Here is a 16,555-nt window from a genome sequence, read left to right as displayed (position 1 = left end):
TGCAAAGCCTAAGAGTGAAAGCAAAGAATATTCAAAGAGAAAAACACCCAGACAGCTCTCATCCTTCTTGCTATGTAGTCCATAGGAGAAGCACGATGCCAAAGAAAAGAGAGGTGTTCTCCTAGCTGCCTGCACCTTGGGCCACAGAGATGTCTTGAAAAAGCTAAGCTTGATGTCCAGAGAGATAATGCTCAAGAAGCCGTAACTGCTAGGATAAACTTAGCTCTCTTCAGAGGAGGAAACGGAGATTAAGAAGACAAAATAATGCTTGCCATTCTGCAAGACTGGAGAAATGTTTGGGGAAAATGAAAGAAAAGAGAGGGCACAGGGCAGCTAGGCATGGTCAAAGCAGGGAGGGGACCCAGAACTGGGGGCTCCCCACAGCTCCCTTAGAAGGAGCTAGGGTGTCACAAAAAGTCAAAAGTGAAAACCTTTCTCCCTTTCCTCATCCAGGAAATAGCCAAAGGTATTTACATATCTTGGGGGAGATTTAGAGTATAAACGCTAAGATCTTTGGTATTTAAGTGTCAACATCGATTTATTTATTTATTGCTGAGCTGACTGTAACTGACTCAATAACAAATTTAATCATGTATTGCTCTGGAAAAGAACTATTCTCATTATGTATTTTCTCCAAATAATGACCCACCATTGCATTTGAATGCCCACTGTAAATATCAATAATATCAAGTAATTACTGTGTAGTGGAGTAAACTAATTTATTAGCATTAATGTTTATGTGGCTCTAGCCCCCCACCCCCCCTTTTTTTTTTTACAAGGTTTGCTTATCACAAATCAAGCTCCTTGGACACATTGGTTTAATGAACTCTTTATTCAGGATTTGTTGCAGGAACTTTCATGCCCCTTGAATCCCTGAGAGCTGAACTTGAAATTATTTGTGCATCTTCAGCTTGACATATTTGTCCACTGTGGCTTCCTAGATGACTGCAGTGGTGTGGGCGAGGAGATCTAGAAGAGCAGGGAGAAAGGTTGTTGGGGAAGGGTAGCTTTAGGCTTTCTAAAGCTGGGGATCGAAACTACAGGATGGTCCTGCAGCAAAAAAACAAACAAACAAACAACAAAAAAAAAAAACACTTCTATTTCCTGCAGTCGCCAAGGAGGCAAAATATTTATCTTTTCACAATATCTTTTTGGAGGCTACATAAAAGGGCAGTGAGCTTGTGAGCAGCAGTATCTGAGCAGTTCCCTGGGTTGATTTTTGCTAACCTCAAACTTTTGCCCAGCAGCCCACCCAGTCCTCGCCACCCCTACCCTCGAACAAAAGGAATGCGTGAAGGGTTTCAGTGACTTTGCCATAACAAAGGCGCCACCATTGCAGGGCTCGCCCCGCCCCTGGGTGAAGGCAAACAAATTCTTGCACTTGTATTAGGGCTTTTAAGACCATAATTGAACCCGGGGGCGTCTAGGAGAACCGAAAGCAGTTCTAGACAGACCTGCGGTTTTTATAGCAGTTTTGGCAGTCAACTTCAGCTTGTGCCTGAGCCGTGGGGCCCCGAGGTGGCCCAGCCACGGGGGGATGCAAGGCCGCCTCCCCTGGCTACATGGCAGCTTCTCTCATAATTAGCTCGACTTCTCCGGATGCCAGGGGAGAAGGGGTACCTGCAGAAAGGTCGGTGTGACACTGTGCAGGTTCGCATCGAGGCAGGGCTAGCTAGTTGTGAGCGAGAGCCAGCAGGTAGGTATCCCATGGGTGTTTCCTGGAGACATGGCAAATTCTTCAGGGAAGGCTGTGGGCGAAGAAGGTGCTCCACGAAGGCAATTGTCAGAGCAATTAGACAAACAGTAGAGAAGAGGGGTGCCCCGGAGGGACTTGCATCCTCGAAGGGAGCGTGTGGGGGCGCTGCGGTGACGATGGATGAAAGAAAAAAAAAGACTTTTGAAGGCCACCGAAGGGATATGGCCTGGAGCTCTGGAGCTGCCGATTGCTGTTTAGTTCTATAAGCAGAGACAAGAGATGGGATGCTCAGACCCCAAAGGCTGCTCAATAGAAGACGCTTCGCCTGGCCCTGACCTGCTTGAACCTGGTAGAGTGAGTATTCTTTAGGCAGGCTTCAGGAACAAGGCCGGAGGCTGCTCTGAGGTTCCGACCCAATCTGAGGAAAGAAAGGGAGGTGGTTCTAAGGGCTCTTGGTTTTCACTTAGCTCTCAGCCTGACTCTTCGGCTTTGCAGGAGGCCGAAGGTCGATCTTGGCCCACCAGGCTCTGGGAAAGACCGGGCTAGGGATAGGACCACACCGGAAGGCCAAGTCCGAGTTCCATTCCTAGAAGAGGCGGCTGCCGGCAAGGCTATGACATTGGCCCTGAACATTGGTTTCCCAGGAGCTGTTCTTTCTCAAGAACTCCACAGCGAGCGGGCCGTCTCCAGAAAACACTCCTCAACGTTTATTTCCTTTAATCGTCAACTCGGAGCCCTACGGCGGCTAATGCAAGAGGCCAAAAATGTTTGGAGGAAGAAAAACAAAGGCAGGAAGTGGCCGCGGCCTGACGGTGCGTGTGTCTGTAGAGAAGGGAGGGAGCCGGTTCAATCTCCTCTTGTTTTTCCGAACTTCAAGGTCTAGGCAGACCCCCTTAGCGCTTGGCCAACGCTCTCGGCCCAGATATTGGAGGTGGCCAACAAGTTAGCCTTGTCGAACTGAAAGGCTAAGAGGGAAACTTAATCAGCAAAACACACCAAGCCTTTTGGAGGTTTCTTCTGATTTTGTCCCGAAAGGGTGGGGGTTGTATCGGTATCCACAAAGGCTGCTGTTTTCCTCCCGTCGGGCTTAAAGGCATCATGAAGGGAGGGGAGGTTCAGGCACCATTCGCTCCACCCTCCTTCCCTCGAGGTAGAATACCAGAATAAAGTGTGTCCAGGTGCCTCGGCTGAGTCTGCTTTTTCTTGCACTTGGAGATGTACGCTATGGGAAGCTGCCTAGGCTTCATTCTGTAGAAAGGCCGTGTAAGGCCTTGTCCTCATTGGGGTGGCTGTGCCAGGGGTGTTTCCAGTTTCTAGAGCTGCAAGCACTGTCACTTGATAGACTATATAGTACTATGCCACTTCGAAGGGAGAACAGAAGTGGACAACAGGAGTGCACTCCTAGACTCTGGGCTTCCTAGAGTCAACCTGAAAGGCTGTAAGGTTACTGCCTTCCCTGGCTGTAGAGCTTGGGAGGCAGCAGTTGCCAGATATCCCTAACTCAGGGGATCTGAAACCCCCACGGCAGTCCTTGGAAGGCTGAGCATGGTATCCATGGTGTAAATGTTCAACCAAGCTACCCCCACTCTCCAGTCCCCCCTCAAGCCTTTCTTGTCCCCAGGCAGTTCCTGCTGGTCTGTTTGCCTCTTCTCAGCTAGCCTTCCTCAGGCATTCTCCTGCTCTTTCTGTGGTCTCCCCTTGCTTGAGCAAGGGCTGATGTGTTGAAGTGCCCTGAGAAGGAACCTACTAGGCAGGTTTGGAGAAAAGGGTCTATGAAGTTTCTGACTTTCCTCATTTTGACCTCCAACAGAGAGAGACCTGACATGGATTTCTTTCCCTCATTCAATGAGTACTAATTCCAAGCAGAACCTCCTCTTTTCTTTCTTCCCCCAGGAACCCTTGCTCCTTTTCTGAGTCCATCACCTTCTTTATTCTGAGTAGTTACAGGAGCCCGGGATGAGGTGGACCCACTAGAACGACCAGGTCTTGCTCTTAATTTTCTACAGTTGCTGTTCAGTGGATTGATTAAAACACCATAAATATTTCACCTTTTGTTGCTTGCGTGAGCCTTACCTTCCTCTGTTTCAAAATATTGCATTGTGTTTATAAAGCTAAACTGAAAACTAGTGCTGATCTGGTGGCCATCTTTTCCATGGGTGTGAGAGTTGGCCAATGAGGGGATTTGGTCAAATAGCCACAAACACTTCCCAGGACTGGAGCCAGACCTCCATATAGGTACCCTCTCCTACATAGAAGGAGGTGTCTTTGGAGTATTTTTCCCCCATGGTGAACTAAGGAGATGGATTGCATGGAATGGCCCAAAGATCTTCAAGTATTTGTTCCCAAAGTATGGCAGATTGTGGCCAATCCATCGCATTATATCAGGGAGCACTCTTATCGCTACCAGGTGGAGACAGGTTGATTTGTATGTTTGTCTAGGTACCAACCCTCTCCCCGAGCTGGTACCTGCTCTCTAAAGCCAGAGAATAGGTCACACCTTGAACTTGACCTTACAGTTGGTTCTTAGCCTGACTAGTGGGTCCAGTCACTATCCAGTGTTCCCTAAACATCTGAACAAGTCCACATCCTTCTTCTGGCCACTTGAGGGTGTACCACGGAGCTCAGTTGAGGGTCTCAATCGCCCAAACAATCTGGTTATCATTTAGTTTAGTGAGTCTCAAGCTGATGGGAGAAGGGAGGGTTCATTTGAGAACTATTTTTATTTTTATGGTTGCCAACTCATTGGAGATTTTATTTATTCTTTCCTATCGAGTGGTAGCGAGTGGGGTGAGGAAGACTTTGAAGGGTGAAAGTCTGGTTCTCAGTACCCACCTCCTATTCACTCCCCTTCCTCGCGGCAGCAGTTCGGTCCAGACGGGGGTTTCTTCAGCTGAGTGTGTCTGCAGTAAAGACAGAGGAGTGTAACACAACCAGACAACCAGAAGGTTGGCTCTGGTCCTCCGGGTGAGGATCTGGAGGCATCCTGAGACCCTAAATTACAGTTGTCTCCTCGAATGGCTCCACTTTTGAAACCCAAGAGCAGCCTCTGTCTCCGTGGAGGCCCGCACTAGGAGCCCTGTACTGGGAGCTTCCTCCTTTCACCCTGCCTGACAGCCCCCCTTCCCTGGTACCTATTCCATGCTACTCACCCTGATGTAGCTCCTTGCCACAGCTCTGTTTTGAAAAAGGGAAAAGATACTTTGCAGGTCTCTTTTGGTTCTCTTTGGGGGATAGGCTGAGTGGCCAACTAGTCTTAAGCTATGTGTTTACGGCTGGGCCTGACGTGCTGACCTGCTGCAGGCTTTCGTAGAGGAATTCTCTATCCTGTAGAGCACAATGGGGCAGGGAGGGGGTGGCGGGAGGGGCACGAGTCAAAGGGTTTTGAATTGGCATAGTCTACCTCCTTTCAAGTAGACTTAGGGAGAAAGGGAGAAAGGGCATTAAGGGTCTCACCAAAGACCTGAAAAACCCTGAGTTTGGACTGGACGAACCCAGCAGTATCTTTATTTCCATATCGGATTCCCAGCCGCCAGGCCGGCTGAACCACTCACTGTCCCTATCCGACCAGAACTTCCATTCAGCCCGGTCCGTTCTCCTGGGCACATACATGCCCGCTCTCGCCCCGGTTAGGCCTCCGCGGACACGGAAATCACCCGCACTGGGGCAATTTCTGCCCTTCCAGGATGAAGGCATAGCTTGGACTACCCCAGCTTCAAAGACCCCTTTCAAAGGAGGATGGGGATGAAGGAAATTGAAAATTAAAAAGAATCTTGCCTCAATGCTAAAGCCCAGGCTACCAAGGACAGGATCCGCTTGCAGCAAGAGTGATGGCCTGGCCAATTACCTATCCCGTGCTTTTCTGTAATTGTGGCGGGCTTCTTTCTCAGGCGCCCCTGACCGTGAAGAAGGCGGTGGCGCCGAGGACTTGACCTTTACGGTGTGAAAAGCTGTAAGGAGCGGGAGGAGGACTCCGCGCTGTCTCCGGCTTCTGCCACCCAATAGCAGCCCAGACAATCCACTCAGGCCAGGCCGCTCACCCCCATTCCCCCTTGCATTTCGAAAGTGCTGGACCACAGGCTCGCGGCCAGGAAACAAAGCCCCAAGCGCGGCTTTCACCACCTAACTAACCCCCGAGGGCAGAAGTCAGCGCTAAAGTTGGCTTCCCAAGGCCCTCACCTCTCGCAGGTCCCCAGCCGCCCTCGTCCAGCACCTGGGTGTCACACAGAGCCAGCCAGGCCCGGACGTGCTGAGCTCCGGTGCGCCCCGGTCCTGTCTTCAGGCGTTAGGCGGCAGATGCTCGGGGGGACCGCGCGGCCCGAGGCTGCTTCCTGGCCCAGGTGGAGCTCGCGCGCGCGGCTTCCCGGGTTTCCTCCCGCACTCAGCTCCGGACTTCCAGGGCGGAAGTGCAGGAGGACCGCAAACACGATTTCTTTTCAGCCTGTCTCAAAACCCCTTTTCGAGAAAATGCTCCTGTCAAGTTTTATTTCCCGTTGCAAAACCACCTTCCACGCTGCCAAGAATTAAGACCAGGAGAGATTAAATACCCGATTATTCTCCAGGGGACGGAGGGGCGGGGCGGAGAAGGGGGCACCCTCACAAAACCTCGGTCGCCTGTCCTCGTCCTCAGCAAATAGCTCCTGGAGCCAGGCGAGGCCTGCGAGGCCTGTGGTGACGTCAGTCTGCAACTCGGGGTGGCTCATCGCGCGTGTCCTCGGCCCTCCTGTGTCCACGCAGCACGGGCTGCTAGTTAGTGCCACCACGGTGACCTCCGCCGCGGTGCCGTGGCTCTTCTGCCTGCTGCCCTCAGGCCGTCGGAGCCGGGTGGGCTCAGGCAAGGTTCGGGCCTCCATCTTGAGCAGGGGTGTCCTGTGCCAGGGCAGGAGGTTTGGGGCAGCGCACGTCCCCAACAGGCGCGACACTCGGCAGCCATCTAAGTCCACGGACACTCTGTTCTCACTCGCCCACACCCTTGCACCTGGGCAGGCTCCGCGCCTCCCGACGGCTCACAGAAATGTGAAGATCTTAGACACCGGTGGAATTCCTTCTGCCGGGTGGATTCAGCTCTGCCGCAGAGCCGGATAGAAACGAAATCGACTGTGGCAAGGCCGTGGCTGCTTTCATGCTGGAATTTTCCTGCGCAAGCATCACCTTTCTTTTATAAAAAACATTGTAAATAGCAGGCACATCTCAGGCATTCGTTAGCTCTAGGTAGATGCGTGAGGACTGAGTAGTAATTTTCATAACGAACGAAGCCAGATTTTATTTACCCGGCGGCCAAGCAGATGAAAACTTAATTAGCGTGCCTGTCTAAAACCCAAGCAGGCATAAATCTCGCCAGGCCTTTTGGATAAGGCCGCATCTTTTGCTTATGAAAAATGGGATGCGGGCACTCGCGGCACATTTCTCTGATTCTCCAGGTCTTGGGCTGCTGACACGCATTCGATCAAGTTTAAAGGAATGCGCATAAATCAGCAATCCCCCTAGCGACTCTTCAGTCGAGGTTCACAAGCCCAGAAGGGCGCCTCTGAACCCCCATCAGGGGATTAGTAGTCCCGGGCAACCTTCCCCACAGCTCCTTGCCCCGGGAATTCACAGAGAGGAAGCCAGCCACTGCATCTCCACCCACGCAAATACGCAGCATCGAACAGTCTGTACTATCTACTATCTGGCTATTACTCGCACACAAATACAGCATCCTCGGCTGAATTTTGCTGCCTTCAGGTGAATCTCTAACAAAACATTTAAACTAAGCTGAGTATTTTCAAATGAACATTCTCCCCCTTTGTCTCTAAGTTCCTTTGTGTTTAAAATCTTATGCTAATTTAAAAAAGGAATTGGCTTCAGCTCGGCATTAGGCATAAATACTTAGTGAAGTCCACAGTGACGTTTTACAGTCGTCCACTTAAAGTTACTTAATAAATCTGACAGTATTAGGAGCAGATGGAAAAGGTCGTTTTTTTTTTCAAGTCCCATATTTATAATTTTTTATTCAGGAAGTTTCCTTTTTGAAAAAAAAAAACTTGAATGAGGTTTTCAACATCATTATTCATGGATCAGTGTCTGTCATTATTGTTCCTATTGTTTTCAGAAGGAGGCCAATGTTCTCCTGACTGCCTTTGTTCTATAGGTTTTAGGCTGCTTGCTATTGAAAAACTGAGATGTCTCCAGGCAGGCATGGTAGTGGGACTTCTTTAATCCCAGTATTCAGGAGACAGAGGCAGGTGAATTTCTGAGTTCCAGTCCAGTCTGGTCTACAGAGTGAGTTCCAGAACAGAGATACCCCGTGCCTCAAAAAACAAAAACAAAAACCAAATGATAGTGATATTTTTAAAAAAAACTTTGAGAAGCCATTATAATCCATAACCGCCTCAACTAATCTGATAAATCCATGCCTGTTTTAAATGAGAAGGGTGTTAGGTGAGAGTACTGTTATCAACAACCAGTTCAAAACTAAAGGGAGGGGCACCCTGACATCTTCTGGAGAGAGAGAGAGAGAGAGAGAGAGAGAGAGAGAGAGAGAGAGAGAGAGAGATACTTTACCCCAGACTCCTGCAGTAGTGCCGGCTTTCAAAAGGGGCAGTATTTCCATCTGCAGAGCTGCTGTTGGCCTCTTTCCTAGGCCCCGTAGGCTCAGAATATTTCTTACATCTAAAGAAAAATGTCTCCCTTCAACAGAAGAGTCCCCGTTGGAGCAGTTCATAAACAGTGTTTGATCCAACTCGGAGGGGAATTTCCAACACTTTAAACATTTTGGAGACATCGTTAACTTTGCTTGATGGTAGGTTCACTTGGAAACGGGGCTGTAACACAAGGTGCAGGGCGGTGGGTCTGAAGCTGTGTTTTCATTTGATTCCACAAACGGTTGACAATCCTCAGGGCAGCAAACTATGATGGCACTTAACAAGACCATCTGAGGTGTATGTTTCGGGAGCATCCTTTGTTGAAACAGCTTTATATTCTTTCCACAATTCCTCATCTATAAAGATATAAAGAAGCTCTCAGTCTTCGGGCGAGGCTGGAGATGTTTCCATCATCTGGGATTGTAACTGGCCCATATCATTTTCCACCAAATGATGAATCCAGTTCTCCCATGTGCTATTAGTTTCCTCTAACATAAAGATAAAATGAACCTGCACCTGAAAATCCAGATCCCAAAGCTCCAGGTTCCATCGACATCTTAATACATGTGTGCACAGAATGGACTTCACACACACACAAGCGCGCGCGCACACACACATCCCTATGTGTATATTAAATACATAAACATGAAATGTATTATTTATGACTCTGAACACATCTCTTGTGTTGTTAGGGGGTCGGGTCAATAGCAGTAGCTATAATACTGATTGTTAATATAGTTTTGATGGTGGCTGTTAATATTAAGTATATTTATGTCTCCCACAAATCAAATGGTAGATTTGCAAGCATCAATATGAGATTGCACACCACCCTGGAGCAACGCCCAGCTTTGAGCGGTGGAGGATAATTTTCCTTGTGCACACATATTCTGAACACTTTTTGAGATATTTACGTTCTACTGACTTCTCAGAGAGGCGGATTTCTTTGAATTTCTGAAATGTAACTCTAGAATTAGGAAGGTATGTGGACTTTTTATTTGCCGTAAAGATTCCCAGATAGTTCTAATTAAGGTCACAGACCACCTTGGAGAGAGAGGGCCAGGAAAGCACGGTTATTTAAGAACACCTCTTGGATTGTAACAGACATGGACAGCTTTAAAACAGATCCGCAGAAAACTGATGCAAAGCAAGCCGCTACGAGGACGAATTAAAGTTGACCATTAAAGAAAGGAAGCAAGCTTTCACCACATAAAGAGCATTTTGTACCTTAACTCTAGAATTCACCTTAAATTACAGTGTCTTCAGTCATTAGCAGTTAAAAATACTCTATCTGTACAAATTCTACAATTATATACACAGGCACACAAACACTGATATTCAAATGTATACACATATAAACATATATTATATATTGACATATGTACAAGCACATGTATCATTTACATATATTCAAATCTCCCTTTAGAGCAAAAAAAAATTATGAGTATCCAATCTCTAAAACAAGTCAAGGGGGTAAGAGAGCTTGATTCCCTTGAAGCAGAATTACAAGGAGGCTTGTCAACACTAGGTGGCGCCCTTGATCTACTGATCTGACTGAAGCCAACTCACGCGCTGTCAAAAGTCAAGGTCACAAATTGTCTTTTTTCCTCAAGGTCAAGGTTTAAGGCCTTTCCTACTCCTGTCATCTCAGCAAATACCCAAACCTGTCCTTTCAGTCACATGCAGAACCAAGACAGATTTTAAAATACGACAGTCTAGGCACTCCTCAACAACTGGTTTTCCTTTTCCAGGGGAGCCTGGGAGCGTACACTCTCTCCCTCCTCCTTTCTCTCCTCTGCCTTTCAGAATACCTGACACTTGCATCTCCTCAGAACATTTTCATTTGTAGAATTTTAATTATGCGAGATCTTTCCCTTCTCATGAAAAAAATTATTTAAAAAACTAAATAAGAATAGAAAAGAATGGTCTCTGGCTTGTATAAGACAAACCTGCTCGTTTTCTTTTTGTGCAGTGCAAGTTCAGCATAGAAAAGTAACTCAAGTGTTTCCTTCAGATTTTAATGGCAGTGATTATTTTATTAACAGAATTAATACCACTATCTACAGATCTAATTTTTCATTTTTAGTAGAAGTATTTAGAACGCAGGTGCACAAATACATTTTCACAGTGTGCTGAACGTCTTTATTTACAAGATAGCATTTATAGTGAATATGGACAAAACGGATGTGTGAACTGAAATTACTGCTTGATTAAAAATGTGCTGTGAAGATGAATCCCTAGACTTTCTAATGCGGTCTCATAACACGATAAACAAGGAAAAATACTAATCCTTTAGCAGATTAAAATATAGAACGCAGACATTTAAATATTTTGAGAGAGCCGGTTTCCAATTTGAGCTTTCTTTTTTTCAAAGTTAAAAAAAGAAAAATGATGTCTCTAGCAAAATGTTTAACAAGTATTGAAAAATGCAAATTTAAATAAGTTAAAAAAAGAGAGTATATTTCAGGAGAAATCCATATTAGGGTGGGACCTTCCGGGAGATGGGGCGGAAAGTGAATCTTTCGAATCATCTGATGAGTTTTAAACACTTTAAAAATTACAACAGATCCTATGGGAAGATCTCTGACACTAGGTTAGTCCAAATGCCACCAACATGCTTGCTGTAAGTAATTGAAAGGTATTTCCAGAAGTTCGTCACCCACCCAGAGTTCCCTTGCAGCCTCAAGGGTTTAGCTGGCCGCATTTACTACCAAGACAATCGATGCTTGGGTGAGCATTCTCTCTCCTTTCTCCCTTTTAAGCAATAGTTCAAGATCAACATTTCAGTTCTTTCCCCTCTAAGCCTATCCATGAGACATTTCTTTTGGAACATATTTGGGTAGGAATTTCAGTAAGGTTTTACCTGAGCAGGCACTTAACACGCAAAGGGGATGATGCTGGACAAGCGGATGTTGAAACAGACTTTTGTTTCTGTAACTAGTTTTCAGATTATTACCACCTAACACAGTATCCTAAAATATAATGGTCACATAAATACTTACAAGATTTGAGTAAATTCGTAATTTATCTGAAATTGTGTGTTTTAGGGGCTGAGGAGTTGACTCTAGAGTCTGCAGGGGTTGTCGGGAGAACTGGCAGTCTCTACCATTTCTCAAGGTTTTTGTTTTTGTTTTTCAAACTGTAGATTCCATTGGTGAGAAAGAGATTCCCCTTAGGAGAGCAAAACGTCAGTGTCTCTCTTTCCAATTCTTCTGTTATGATTAAGCCTTATTATTAAATGGGCAAAGAAGTGAGTAGCCCTTAGGTGTTTCTTCAAGCTGCCCTCGGCTCCAGTTTTAATCCATTAACTAGTGGTCTTCAGCTTATTGATGACTTTTTTCTCTTTGACCCGCCTGTTCTGGAACCAGATTGTGACCTGCCTCTCAGAAAGGTTCGTCGTGGCTGATATCCTCCTCCGTTTGTCCTTGGTAATGAATTTGTTGGTAGCGTATTCCCGTTCGAGTTCTTTCAACTGCACCTTAGTGTAAGGCACCCGCTTCTTCCTCCCCCTCCTGTAGGAGCTGGCATCTGAAGGATGGGAGACAACGTCTGTAAGATAAGAGAGAAGGCAAGTTACACTGGGAGCCGACCAGAGCCAGGACACAGGCTACAGCTCAGTCTGAGCTCCCGGCCCTACTTGCAACGCCTGGTTGCTCTTTGCCACGCGCTCTGCACAATCCGGCCTTCTGCCAAAGCCTGGAGCGTTAGGAGGTGGCATGGTTAGTTGTGTATTGAAATGGAATCGCCCGGAGTTCCAATGACCACCCCAATCGGGTTATCCTTCATGTACTGCGCTTGGTCGCCTGACCCAGCGGTCCACAGGTCCACACCTTAGCCCTCAACAGGGCACAGCACTTCTATAGAGCCTGGCTCTCAACTTGCCCCAAGTTTCAACGTTCTAAGCTTCTCCAACGAAGCCATTTTTCAGAGAACCATCAGGGGCAATGTGGTGAGCTCGAGATCAAGTCAATTTCTCATCTTGGAGTCAGTGTCCAGGGCTTGGGAGGGTGGGTCACACAGGGAGAATGGGGCTGCCCGAGTTGGAACCCATAAGCTCCCTCCCAGTCACCCCTCACCGAAGGAGGGCAAGGGGCCAGCTCAACTTAGGATAGGGCGGACAGCGCCAGCCGGCCTGGCTCAGACTCCCAGCGGTTCAAAAATTGCTAGGACAGGCCAGGCCAGGGAGAGTGCAGGGGGGGACACCCGAGTGACCCCAGGGGCGCGAGCCCAGGAGAAGCAGGAAAAGAGCCAGAAGGCCGGGGCTGGAAAGGGGGCGCCATTTACCGGGTAGAGTGGACTTCCAGAGGTGGGGAGGCTGCGTCTGTTCTTTGGGGCAGTACATTTGGCCGTTCCAGCCGTTGGGCAGCGCCCAGGGCTGGTAGCTTTCCATGGGAAGCCCCAGGGGCTCGTGGCGCGACTCGCCAGGGCCCCCGAGCCCCGGGACCACTGGCATATCCAGGTAGCCGGGCACCGGCTGGTGGTGGTGATAAGGCCCGGCTGCGTAGCCCTGGTGGTAGAAGGCAAACTCCTTGGCGCGGGAGCTGAACTCCTCGGCCGCCGGGCCCGCGGTGTCCATGTACTTGTCGGCGAAGGCGGCGGCGGCCGAGGCGGGCTGCGCGCACGATTTGATGGCGTTGGGGTGCGGGCCCATGCGGGCGCACGGGTAGTAGCCGCTGCCGAAGTAGCCGTAGGGCAGAGCCGCGGGCCCCGACGAGCTTTGTGCCGCCGCCGAGCAGGGACTGCATTGCTTAGCGGCCTCGGCACCCGCTGGTCCCGCAGGCCCGGGCCCTCCCGACGACGACGCGGCGGCTGCAGCGGCGGCGGCTGCAGCGGCGGCAGCAGCGGCAGCGGCGGCGGACGGGGGCGCCTCCCCCGGCGCGCTGCTGTAGGCGGCCGCGGCGCCTGGCGCCAGGGGTGCGGGATGAGCCATCAGGTTGCGGCACTGGTTGGCCGCGGCGGCAGCGGCGGCGGCGGCTGCTGCGGCTACCGAGAAGTTGCCCCCCGCGGCCGCTGCAGCCGGGTGGGGGAAGCCCCCGCCCCCAGCTCCCGCCGCCGCCGCCGCTGCCGCCGCCGCTGCCGCCGCCGCCGCCCCTTCCATGTTCTTGTTGAGCTCGTCGGCCACCAGGCCGCCGCCGTTGTCGTAGAGGAACATGACGGTGGGCTCGATCCAGCGGGGGTGGAGGAGCACGGAGGCTGTCATAGCCCGAGCCGCATGGAGAAGACCCCAGTGGCGCTGTTTTAAAAAGCCCCCAAGAAGTGAAGAGCGCGCCGCGCGGGGCCGGGGCCCGAGCGAGGGGGGCGGGTCGCGCCCTGCGGGGTCGCGCCAGGCGGCCGCCCATTGGCCCGCCCCCGGCCCGCCCCCGGCGTATGCAAAGCGGGCGGCTCCAGCTCGGCTGGGCGCTGGGCCCGCCGTCCCCGCCACCGCCCGCACGGTCCTCCGCGCCAGCGCACGCCGCGCGGCCGGGCAGCAATCACTCACGGAGGAGGCGGGGGACTCGGGCGGGTGGAGTGGGGAACACAGGGCGCGCGCCTTGCGGACTCCGATCTCTTCCCAGGTCTTGCTGGGGACCAGGGCGTCGCGCCCTGGGAGGCTGGGGGGGGGGGTGCGCCGACGTGGGCGCCCGCGGTTGGAATGCGACCTGAGGTCGTGGGGACAAGTCAGGTAAATTTTCCTGTAGCCAGGCAGGAGAGATTAGCTTGAACTGGCACAACATGGCCCGGGGTGTCTGGGTGGCCTCTGGAGCTATTTTCTTTCCAGGTATGGATATGTCTTTCTGCAGCTAGACCCTACCAGAGAAGACGGAGCTTTCGCCTACGACACTTCGAGATTTGGCTCCCCCACCCCTAGGGAACGAGGGCAGGGTGTTTGTTTCCTGTCAGTTCTTAGGAGAAGTCTGGCGCAAGGGTCTCAGGACATTCCGCCGGGAAACTTGGGCTTCATTTTAGGAGCTCTCTTCCCTTTTCTCAGGCCCTGAAGGACAATTTCAATTAGGCCATAGACTCAGAATATTGGAACAACCAATTGTATCTCCCTACTCCCCTCACACACACACACACACACACACACGAGAATTACACACACACACAGACACACAGAGATGCATACAGCCACATTCTCCCACTTGTATATACAATTCACTATTCGTCCCGACGCCGCAACTGCTCTCTCTGGTCTGCAGAGAATTTCAGATGAAGAAAGTACCCTTCACGCATGCTTCTGTCTCCTGCCTTTTCCTGAAGGGGTTTGAGAGGAACAGGCCCCAGTTGGACTGCTGGCTGGGACTCCAACCCCAGTTCTGGGCTTCCTACAAAGCCATTTCATAGATCCTGAGTTGGACACGATTCTCCAGACATCTGGGAACACACTGTTGCATTCCATTTTGGGAGAAGAGAAGGGGGATCTTCGGTGTCATTTCATGACTTTCCTCCCAGTAAGCGTTCAGCCTGTGGAGGGTGCGTGGTTCTGAAGAACCAGAGTCTCCATGTCTCTAAGAGCCTGGTGGATGTTTGTACTGTAAGAGCCACATGAGTCTCAATGTTTTGGTGAGGGATTCTGGAGACCCTGCCTCCTCAGAACCATATCCACTTCTGATTGTGCAACTGTAAACTGGTCAGAAGTCCAGAGGGTAACAAACGATCAAAGTGAAAGTGGGTGCATTCTGGAATATACAAGCTGGGAACAGTTCTGAACTCTTTGGTCTCAGGCGTCCTGGTAGGCAGCCAGGCTTGGACCTGTCTTCTGGTCCCAGCTTGTAGACTTATCCCTAAGCTAGGGCACCATGCATATCACCCAATTCATCTGCCGTTCTCTAAGCCCCCTGGGCTTCTGGCAAGGTTGGGACCCATAAGGCTAGGCTCAGGCTTTTATCTGCCCAGATTCTGGGTTTGTTCTGACTAATGTTAAGTGTCGCCCAATAAAACCTTCCCTGATCCCCACACCCAATTCTCCTCCACACCCCATGCATCCGTCTTTTCCCTCCTGACATTTTAGCAGTCCTGGGTAAATATTGATTTGGCCCCAGCGTACCTTCCCTCTGACTGGCCATTTGCAGACTAAGAAATCAAGCTCTGGGAAGACTTGATTTTTGTGTTCTTTGGAGCCCTTTTCATCCATTCCCCCTGATTCCTTCCTCCCTCTAAGTGGCATTGTAAAACTCAGCAGTGACAAAGAGACAAAGTAGGGTTCCAGGCTCCAGTTCTTGGCTTGAGGGCAGTTTACACACAGGTCAGACACGGCTGGAGGCCAAGGTCAAGTTGAAAGTTGCTGTCTAGTCAGCGTGAGAAAGTGCAATGAAAGTCTGGAGAGGAGCGGGCGCAGGCAGCGGAGGAGGCCGATTGCCCACCTCCCCTCACTTGCAATTCCCCAATTCTTTGCGTTTCCAGTGTTTGGCTGTTTGGTTACTCCACATCATTTTTTTTTACTCTCTTTGTAGAGTTTTGGGGGCGGTGTTTACGGACTGGACTGATTCTTCCTCGCTGCTGCCCTGCTTTAGCTGGGTTTTCTGAGCCTCCGAAGTTTTCCAACTAGATTCGGAAAAAACGAAAACACAGCTCGGGAAGCCTCCACCAGTCGATTCGTGTGCCAATTCGCCTCTGGCAAGGGCTGAACTCCTGGTACACAGAGCAGCCAAGACCAGCTCCACATTCTTCCCTCCCCCCCCTCATTTCACTGGAGCCGGGAGCTCCGCGCTCAGGGGAAGGGCCTCAGTTCTACAAACTACCAAAGCCGGCTGGGTCCCTCCACTCCAAAAACCGTGGTGAGAAAGGATTTCATCTTTTTCTCGGAGGAAGCAGAAGCAGGTTTGTCTGGGAAGGATGGAGCGGGGGAAGGCTTTGGGCTGCATCTTGCATTCATTGAACTTCGCTTCCTGCACGAGGCATCCCCACCTTGGAAGGGCTTTGGCTCTGATTTACTGAGGTTTATGTTTTCTAATAAATTAAAAAAAACCCTCAAGTCCTGATTATTTAGAGAAAGGCAGCCTCCTTATTTTCTTCCCGCCTCTACACTGATAGGATTTTCTACTATGAGGCGTGTGTCAATGTATCTTGGTATATCTGCCTTTTTTCCCTTCTGTGTTGTGTCTTCACTACTTTTAAATGACGGCAGGCATTTCCTGCTAGGTATTGAACTGTGGACATCCCTGGAAATTGTTTCTTGAGTTAGAATGCACTTTGGGAATAATTTTGGGTAAGACTTCCTAGAATTTCTACTCACTTCAAAACAAGAATAATCCCTCAGTCT

General features: G+C 50.0%; 1 protein-coding gene across 1 annotated transcript; it reads right to left on the bottom strand.

The window, feature by feature from the left end:
• Positions 1–11,617: 11,617 nt before the first annotated feature.
• Positions 11,618–13,513, bottom strand: Hoxa13 (homeobox A13). The gene is made up of 2 exons (XM_057788469.1): positions 12,598–13,513; positions 11,618–11,862 (listed from the first exon to the last, which is right to left on the bottom strand). The coding sequence occupies exons 1-2, from the start codon at positions 13,511–13,513 to the stop codon at positions 11,618–11,620; spliced, it is 1,161 nt and encodes a 386-aa protein (XP_057644452.1).
• Between the last annotated feature and the right edge of the window lie 3,042 nt (positions 13,514–16,555).

This window comes from Chionomys nivalis, chromosome 1 (genome assembly GCF_950005125.1).
Source record: "Chionomys nivalis chromosome 1, mChiNiv1.1, whole genome shotgun sequence".
NCBI lineage: Eukaryota > Metazoa > Chordata > Mammalia > Rodentia > Cricetidae > Chionomys > Chionomys nivalis.
This window is presented reverse-complemented; position numbering and strand designations above follow the sequence as displayed.

What these genes read in the sequence shown, in the direction of transcription:
- Hoxa13 (XM_057788469.1), bottom strand. Translation starts at nt 13,513, where the DNA reads ATGACAGCCTCCGTGCTCCTCCACCCCCGCTGGATCGAGCCCACCGTC. An exon ending in CTGGAAGTCCACTCTACCCG is followed by an intron (nt 11,863 to 12,597) that starts GTAAATGGCGCC and finishes CTTATCTTACAG; the next exon opens with ACGTTGTCTCCCATCCTTCA.